This window comes from Zeus faber (assembly GCF_960531495.2).
Source record: "Zeus faber genome assembly, chromosome: 1".
NCBI classification, from domain to species: domain Eukaryota; kingdom Metazoa; phylum Chordata; class Actinopteri; order Zeiformes; family Zeidae; genus Zeus; species Zeus faber.
Window position 1 is genome coordinate 25020691 of NC_137193.1, and position 8764 is coordinate 25029454.

General features: G+C 38.1%; 2 protein-coding genes across 2 annotated transcripts; one reads left to right on the top strand and one right to left on the bottom strand.

Moving 5' to 3' along the window:
- Positions 1-2744: 2744 nt before the first annotated feature.
- On the bottom strand, positions 2745-5463 carry tfpi2 (tissue factor pathway inhibitor 2). The gene is made up of 5 exons (XM_080001445.1): positions 5364-5463; positions 4985-5155; positions 4207-4386; positions 3509-3682; positions 2745-3317 (listed from the first exon to the last, which is right to left on the bottom strand). Exons 1-5 carry the CDS (start codon positions 5434-5436, stop codon positions 3235-3237), a joined length of 681 nt encoding a protein of 226 aa, XP_079857571.1. The 5' UTR covers positions 5437-5463; the 3' UTR covers positions 2745-3234.
- A 2156-nt stretch (positions 5464-7619) lies between these two features.
- gngt1 (guanine nucleotide binding protein (G protein), gamma transducing activity polypeptide 1) lies at positions 7620-8069 on the top strand (the record flags this gene model as incomplete). Its single annotated transcript, XM_080018293.1, has 2 exons — positions 7620-7742; positions 7944-8069. Exons 1-2 carry the CDS (start codon positions 7647-7649, stop codon positions 8067-8069), a joined length of 222 nt encoding a protein of 73 aa, XP_079874419.1. The 5' UTR covers positions 7620-7646.
- Positions 8070-8764: the final 695 nt, after the last annotated feature.

Below are 8764 nucleotides of genomic sequence, written 5' to 3' on the forward strand. Positions count from 1 at the left end.
GCCCCAGGGTCTGCCTAGGGTCTCCGCCACCCTGGGACGCCGGACAATTTTCATTATTTGATAATGACTCCAATGGAGACACCCTCCTTGCTGACACAGATTATTTCATTTTCCCACATGGATCATTGCGAACAGATGCAAAACAAGGACAAATTGCACCCAGCAGCAAAACTTCCTGGCCGTTTTTGTGCTGTCATATAATTAGCGCAATATCTTTAGTGAATCAGACACTAAGAGCGCAGATAGCGGACACAATTGTTGGTGCTATTAGCTGCTGCAATCCCCGATTGTCATGAAGCTTGGTCGTCTCCTCCAATAATTTGATTAAAGGAACAGGACCTGGATGCAATAACTGGGACTTAAACCTGTGACGGCAGTGCCTGAACGATCGCTCGACCAGGTGGCCTTCATGCTCAGCCCTAGTCCCCGGGACTCACTAACACACACTTGTGTCGCCGGATTTCAAACTATCACACTCCAACACTAAAGTTCTCATCCAACAACTGATTTTTGAGCCACTGAGTCTACTGAAGTTCAACCATCTCCTCCAATCATTAGATTCAAGGAACAGGACATGTACTGTAGTAGGAGACAGAACAAATCTGAGCTTGAACCTGTGACTGTTTTAGACCTGTCTGTCTATAACCCATTTTGGGTATAGATTTCAATATATTTGTTTTAGGAATAGATATGGAGGAATATATTTATCACAGCAATTATGGGTAATTTTATACTATAACAATTACAATATTTCATAATATCCATTTATTTTAAATCCCCCATACTGAATGGTACAATCATGTCATTCATCAGACTGGGTTTTGTACTGATGAAAATCCTTGTAGTGCCGTTTAACAAGTTTGTTATTTATGCATAATTCACCTGGTTGATTACATTATGTGATGAATTCAGACGACATACATACTTACACATACATACCGAAATACAGTACATACAACCATACATGCATACATACATAGAAAATAAAAGATAAAAGTTGCAGTAAAGAGTCACATAAAGATCTGAATCTCTCAAAACAGAAAACATTTCATCACTAAAGTCTGTCTCCTCTCCTCCACCCACCATGTCTGTGTCCACGCTGTGCCTTCTCTAAGGGCCTTTTTCCTCATTCTAATTATTGGGATACTTATGAGATATGAGCGATGCACAGCACGTCGCTGGGGTGACAAAGGAAAACAGTTTATTATGAAGAAAATAAAATGAAATAAAGTCCACACAAATTCACAAGGCCCCCTGGTGTGGGATTCTCCAGGCAATTGCCTAACTGCCATATGGAAATGCTGCATATGATTATACAATAACAGAGAAAGAAGAGGAAAAAGAAGAAAAGAAAAAACCCTTAAAACAGATAGGAAATACATCAGAGTGATGAAAAGTTAAAAGTGCAATTTAAAACTGGCCTACACTCTTGAACACGGCAGGACTCAAACCTGCCCCCACTTGCGTTGTCTTTTAGGCTTACCTTAAAGGTTTTAAGACGTGTCCAAACAGTGAGACGGTGCAATGGCCATGTATTGTATTTCATTATCACATCTGCAGACATTACTTTTTCATTATTGCTCTTCAATGTTCGTTAGAGTCAAGGTGCAGGAAACAAAACAGTGACATCACAAGATAAAATATAAGGATAACTAGAAACTCACTTACCAAACTTCGCAATAGGAACACTGTGGATCTATAGATGATTTCAACCTTATCAAACTTCCTCCCTCTCAGGTGGAGGATTTAGTGCTGGCTCTTGATAGCAGGCCACATAGCCAGATGTACAATATAACCTCTTATTGTAATTTATCGCAGTGTCTGTTTCCTGTGATATCATATATATAAATATTTATCGTCTCAATAGGTCGCAGGGTGCTTCAGCTCTTCCATTATGTCAGGCTTTGGAGAGACAGCCCCTCTTAAAAACAATAACAGTGAGCAAAGTTTGATAGATGTCTCCTTCAGTGGGTTGGAATAGGAGAACATTTTGATATCTCTTATAGAAGAAAAGGAAATACATATGATAGATTTAAGCCAAGCATAACATCTCACAGGCAATATTACCTTATTTATTTATTTATTTATTTTTCTGTCCAGACATAAGCTCAGGTTAACAAGCATGGGTTTTGGCCTTTTTAGGGTAACCGGTGTATTCATCACCAGTGTGGTGTGGAGGATCAAGATCCCCTCCATTTCATAGGTGTAAAATGTAGCTTCATTCTGTGTGTAGCCCTCTTATAATCAGCCAATTGAAAATGAAAACTTCTGTGAAAAAGTATCAGTTATTGGCGAATATAGGACCTAATTACTTACTAATTAAGCATGAGTATGAGTAAAAAGTACTATAGTCAAAAACTATTAAAAGAATTTGTTTCTTTTACACTTAAAATCCTTTCCTCCAGTGGCAGCAGGGAAAAAGACAATAGCCTCTAAATTAAAAATGTTAATGAGTGGAATTGTGAGATAGATTAATATATAATTACAATTAATTTGCGAGTTAATGCGCTGCCCCTGAGATAGACCAACGTTATTATTTTAATTTACACTTGGAAATAAGGATTAACAAGCCATTGTTAAAGTGTGGGTTAGACACAAAACAAGGGAGAGGTTGGATATTCTTTGACAGTGCATGAAGGAAATTGAATATTGTGTGTTTATATGACACATACTGGAGTAAGCCGAATTCAAAATCCAAGTACTGTAAAGTCAAGTACATTCTTGAAATAAAAAGGAAAAAGAGAGCAATTTTGATACATTATTTTATTATTTACTTATATAAAAAATGTCTTAATATGGTAAAAAAAAAATTACAGTAAATCACAATGATTTTTGTCAGAGAATACAATAATAATAATCAAAGAAATACATACAATACATAGAGTTTATCATACCAAAAATATTCAAATGCTAAATCTGGAACGTTATTGCAGCAGCATTCAAATTCATTAACAGCGAAGGTAAAAACCATGTTAAAGGGTATGCAAACAAAATAATAATACATAGCCGAAGAGGTCATGAATGCATGTCATTATAATATCCTTCCAAAGTTAAGCCAACAGAAATATCTCTTGGAATTTTCACATTGATCAAAACCGCAGATAAACTGCAGCAGGGTGTTTGACAACTATATCAGTCCAAGTTGTTAGTTTTGAATGTTTTAAATGAGAGTCCCACTTCCGATGGCTTTCAGGTTGTATGTTGTACTGGTTCATGTGCGTCAGAGTCAGACGTCTATGCTCTGATGAAAGTTATGTTTTTATTTCTATTCCTTCTCATGATTCGTCCTTTTCGAGGGCCTTGGGGCTTTTTCCTTGCTGAAACAAAAGAAAACCAAACAAGAATGGTAAACATACAAATCACCTCTCTGGAATCATTTAATTGTTGAGTCAAGATTGCCCTCATTCCTTTATGTGTATTGCATGCATTGACACGTGCAGCTATTATGTGAAAATGTCGCTTTTATTTTCACTAAACCCCCCCCGACCAAAGTAACACATTCAAATACCTTTGACACAGACGTCTGTGCAGCTCTGCCTCGACACAAAGTTGTTGCTGCTCCCTCCGCAGCCGGTGTAGCTGAACTCGTCGCATGTTTTGGTGGCTGCGTTGTAGTAATACCGCACGATGGAGGCCGAACATTGGCCCTTGTCCAGCGGGTCCAGACACAGCACAGGGACAGCTATAAAACAGACAACCAATCACAACGACGGCAGTGAAATTGGGGCGAAAGAAAGTGTGAAAAGTGAGAAAGCAATTTCCACGCAAAAAGTTAATATTGATTTTATTGTTCATTTATTTATTTTTTTGGTTTGTTTTGAGCAGATTACACTATGTAAGGGATAACGTGCAGCACATTACCCTGCTTATTACACACCTAATCACTAAATTAAAGAATACATTAAGATGGAATATTTATTCAAAAAGACATTATAACTAGTACGCCTATTTTTAAGAGATAAGAAAAACTGTCCACGACAACGTAGCTCACAGGGCATGATGTGAAACCAGGCAAGGCGAACTGGTTGCCGCAACAACAGTCAGACAGCGGCTATTATTTAGAAATAACTTCCTGCTGATTCAAATCTAGTACTGTACATTCCACAGAGTCGTGGGATAAAGCTACTTATTGAGGACACTGAGGAACACTGTTTTTTTTTTTCTTCCTATTTTGAGTTTCATCAGAACCACAGCAGGTGTGCTTACTTTTGTGCGGGCTGCAGTACTCCTTGCAGAAGCTCAACTCGTGGAAGCGGTTGGCGTTTCCCTGGCAGCCACCGTAGTAGAACGGTTCACACTGCATGGTGGTCATGTTGAAGGAGTAGCGCAGGTGAAGGGCCCGGCAGGGGCCCACCTCTTTCGGGTACCTGCAAATTTGGGGAATTTCTGAAAAAGGACAATTATTGTTATTATTATTATTATTATTATTATTATTATTATTATTATTATTATTATTATTTTATCATAATTGCACATTGTGGCCCTTGCACAATGTGCTGCATACTGTACATTATTATTATTATTATCATCATTATTACCCTTGGTAAAACACTGTACATACTCTACTTATACTTTACACATATATATATATATATACACATATGTATGTAAAATATATAGCAGTATGCAATAGAGTTGCATATATATATATAGTTTTGCATGGTCTTTGGAGTTTGCCCTGTATCACTTCACTTGACTTGTATGTGAAATCTTGATTATTTTTATTTTTATTAGAGATTGGAAAGATTTGTAAATATTTTAAAACCCTATTGCCTTAAAGTGGTCGATACAAAAAAGGAATTAAGAACATATTGGTGAACCAATAAGCTTATTGCAAAACTAACAGTGAAAGCGCAAACGCAACACTGCACTGTAATAACATTGTAATAGCCTATTATATCTATTATAGCTTTATAACATACATTATAGTGTAATATCATATATTAAAGTGTAATAGCACCTATTGTAGCTGCAGTGCACTCACTTGGTATTCTGAAGCACGTCTTCTGACACTCCAGATACGTTTTGAAGTTGTTGCCGTTCCCCTGGCACCCTCCATACAAGAACTCCTCGCACTTCTGGGTGATGGTGTTGTAGTAAAACCTCTGGATCTCCGCTCTGCACGGCCCCTCGTCCACACCGAGCAGGCACACGGCTACAGGGCAGCACATCGGTGGGATTGTGTTAAGGACAAACGCACGGGGGGAGAAAACGCCGCAAAGTTCTCATTATTTCACCGACATTCAGTCTACGGCTACAGCTACAGCCACAGTACCAGTACTGCAGATCGACGACACCGGTTTGAGTTGAAGCACAACTCTCCAACTTCAAAAAAGCGGATTTTTTTTTTTTTTTTTTTTTACCTTTGGGTGCAATCGCAAACACGCGATGGAACGATGAGGAAAGTGCGAACAGGACGAAGAGGGAAAGCTCCATTGTCTTCAGGTTTTGTTCAAGCCCGGACCCGTGCGCTCTCAGCCCGTCACGTCCCAGCTTTATAGTTTTGGGCTGTTTTTTTCCCCCCCGGGGGGGAGACTCGTGGGCGGGATATAATGACTCATTTCCAATTCATTTAAAATTCTACTGGATCTCCTCGCTAATTGCATCACTTATGCGTGCGTATAATGCGTGTAATCGATGTCAAATGTCGGAGGAAATTGGGCATGGGAAAAGGATATGGTGACAAGTCCCTGCTGAGCCAGTGACCTGTCACACTCGGAAAGGTTTGCCTCCAGTAAAAGTTGGAGAAATAGAAATAACAATTATTATAGGACTACTATTCTTTTTTCTTTATATATAAATATAATGAATTAATTGATTTAACAATTATTATTATTATTTTATCAAAATTACCGTATTGTACATTATTATTATTACCATTATTACCCTTGGTAAAACACTGTACATACTCTAAATATACTTATATACTTAATATACTTGATTTAACAATTGTATATATATATATATATATATATATATATATATATAATTGTTAAATCAATTACACGTTTCGATACTATGTAAAAATAAATATTATATTATCATTACTGTAATGTAATTTATATTATATGTAATAATTCCATTCATAATGCATTCATATTATTAATAATCATAATTTCTTATATATTTTTTTTATTTTATTTCTCTCAATAATGAATTCTGTCATATCTATTTAGTTCTCCCTTTCTCTTTCTCTCTCTATCCATCTCACTCCCTCCATTCGACATTAACATGAAATGAAACATTTCAAATCAACAGTTACAATTGTTCCTTCTAATATAGCTGTATTTGGTCATATCTGAAAGGGTTCTATCTAGAGTTATGTCTAAAGTTAATTCAAAGAAATCCCATCTCTCTCAATTCAAATCTGGACCACTGCCATCAGCCGATGATGACTAAGATGACGATGATGCTGATGATGATGCGGATGATGATGTTGATGATGATGGTGATGATGATGATGCTGGTGAAGTCCCTCGTTGTGGTGGTGTATCACCATGTCGTTATATTCTTCCTGCTATAACCTGACAGACTTCTCTCTCCAACGTGTTTGTTTCGTCTGTCCTCACTGCGTTGCTAAGGGAATGGCATCTTGTGAAATAAACCAGCATAGCTAGTTTGTCTTTATTCATCCCCTTGCCAAGTTCCCAGCACACATCCGTCTGAGTCCTACACACACAAACACAAACACACACACTCACTTTCTCTCTCCAGCTTTGTTCCTAAACATGATGTTATTTGCAACTTGAAACAGTTCCACATTTTCACTCCCACTCAGGTCCAAGTTGTAGATCATGCCAGTGAGGGAAGGGTATAAAGCAGTTTTCAAGAGGAAATGCGGCTTCAAATGTAATTTCATTTCAAATGAATGCATCGGAGAGAGAATCATTCAACTGCTGTGCTTTTCTTAATCTAATTCAAAAGCATCAGTTGCTATCAAGTAAGTTAAGTGAAACTACCTCCGGCTGTGAACTATTGCCACAGAACTGCTGTGGTTATCATATTTAGGAAAATGATGTCTCCAACATGACAGGTGGAGGCTAAATACAGATTAACCCTTTTAGCAAAGTGATCTGAATCACACAGCACCTCCCCATGACCCATATGTGAAAGCACATTTATTCAAAACGATGGTCGATTCCACAATTTGCTCCGGCAAATGGAAGTTTTACAATAAAATGGTTATTTCTAAGCATTTCCACTGCACACAAACAGACACCTGTTTGAATGACATTCCTTTTGACAGAATTCCCTAGAAGGTGTAATCATATGAAGGGACCTTGCTTTAATCAGATTAAAGGATTAGGATTGTTTCTGCTGATCACTTTATAACCCAGATTTAGGGAGAGGAGAAGGATTCTACCACAAGTTTTCAGGGGTGGAGGACTGTTCCGTTTAAGCGTCCGTGAGTACATGTTTACTTTTAATTATTAATGAATCAATCTAATTGATCAGTCTGGTCAGGATCTATGGAAAGCTTATCATTAAGGAATGGTGCTATTAGCGGCTTTGCCTTCCCAAAAGAGCATTACATGGACTAAAAATTGATCATGTATCCAGTGAATAAGTGAGTCTGATGTAGTGGAACTTTGATATGGAATATTGCACTGAAGAGTGAAAATAATATCTTTCTTCCTTTGCAGAAAATGCCGGTCATTAACGTAGATGATCTGACAGACAAGGACAAAGCTAAAATGGAAGTAGACCAACGTAAAATTGAAATCAAGCTTGAGCGGTGGCTGGTAAGCGTTGCCTGTCTAGTAAAGAATATTTCATACATCATCTGTCATTGACACCGAAGTCAATATTTTTTGTCGGTCAGTCAAACGTTTATATTTGCCACACAGGGTGTAATGATAATGGGAGCGGTACAATGGGAAGACACAATATCAATTAAATGAAGGGAACAGTTGCATATTAAGCCGACTCCTCCTTACTTGCAGACATCTAAATGCTGTGAAGAGATCAAGGAGTACATCCAGGCCGGCGTCGAAGAGGACATCCTTGTCAAAGGCATCCCGGAGGAGAAGAACCCCTTCAAGGAAAAAGGTGGCTGTGTCATCTGCTAGACTGGACCCGAGGAGCTATTCCTATCTCAGACCAGCCCCTCACTAGCTCCCACGGACATTCTCCTCTCCTCCTCATAAACTGGATTATTATTTGCAGACAAAGACAACTAGCAGAATAAAATGAAAAAAAAAAACCAAACGAGTCAACATATAAATGTTTCTTTATAAATGTTGCTGTGTAAATTCCAATCCCCCTTCTTCTTTAAGAGGATGCAATAAATAACCGTCATTTTGAGCAAGCATTCTCAGAGCTTTGTTTGTACATTCTGTATGGATGAAAAAGGGCCCGATATTCCTTGGATCTAGATGGACGTGTCATCATGGAACCATTAAATGCCACGTTAAAGCTCCACCATGCCTGTTTACCCATTTACAGCGGGTGAGAATACGGTTATGACAAGTGAGGAAAATGTTTAAGTACGTCTTCATTTGATTTTGCTTACTTTTGCCCCTATTCAACCTCACATTGTGCATGCATGCGTATGTCACATATCAAAATGACCAGAAAAATGACGGTCGTAGGTTATCATGGTTGAATTGAAATCATTTCACGAATTATTATTTTAAAATCCATAATCACCAATTGTTCAAGTAAAAAACACTGTAATGGAGGAAATCGTTTGGTTCTACGTTATAGAAACAGAGCTGCCAAACCAGCGGCCAATAGCGCCGGCTTCCGACCGCGCATGCGCACC

Coding starts and splice junctions, on each gene's coding strand:
- tfpi2 (XM_080001445.1), bottom strand. CDS start 5,436: ATGGAGCTTTCCCTCTTCGTCCTGTTCGCACTTTCCTCATCGTTCCAT. Junction 5,156..5,363: donor GTTTGCGATTGCACCCAAAG/GTAAAAAAAAAA, acceptor GCTGCCCTGTAG/CCGTGTGCCTGCTCGGTGTG. Junction 3,318..3,508: donor CACAGACGTCTGTGTCAAAG/GTATTTGAATGT, acceptor CTTTTGTTTCAG/CAAGGAAAAAGCCCCAAGGC.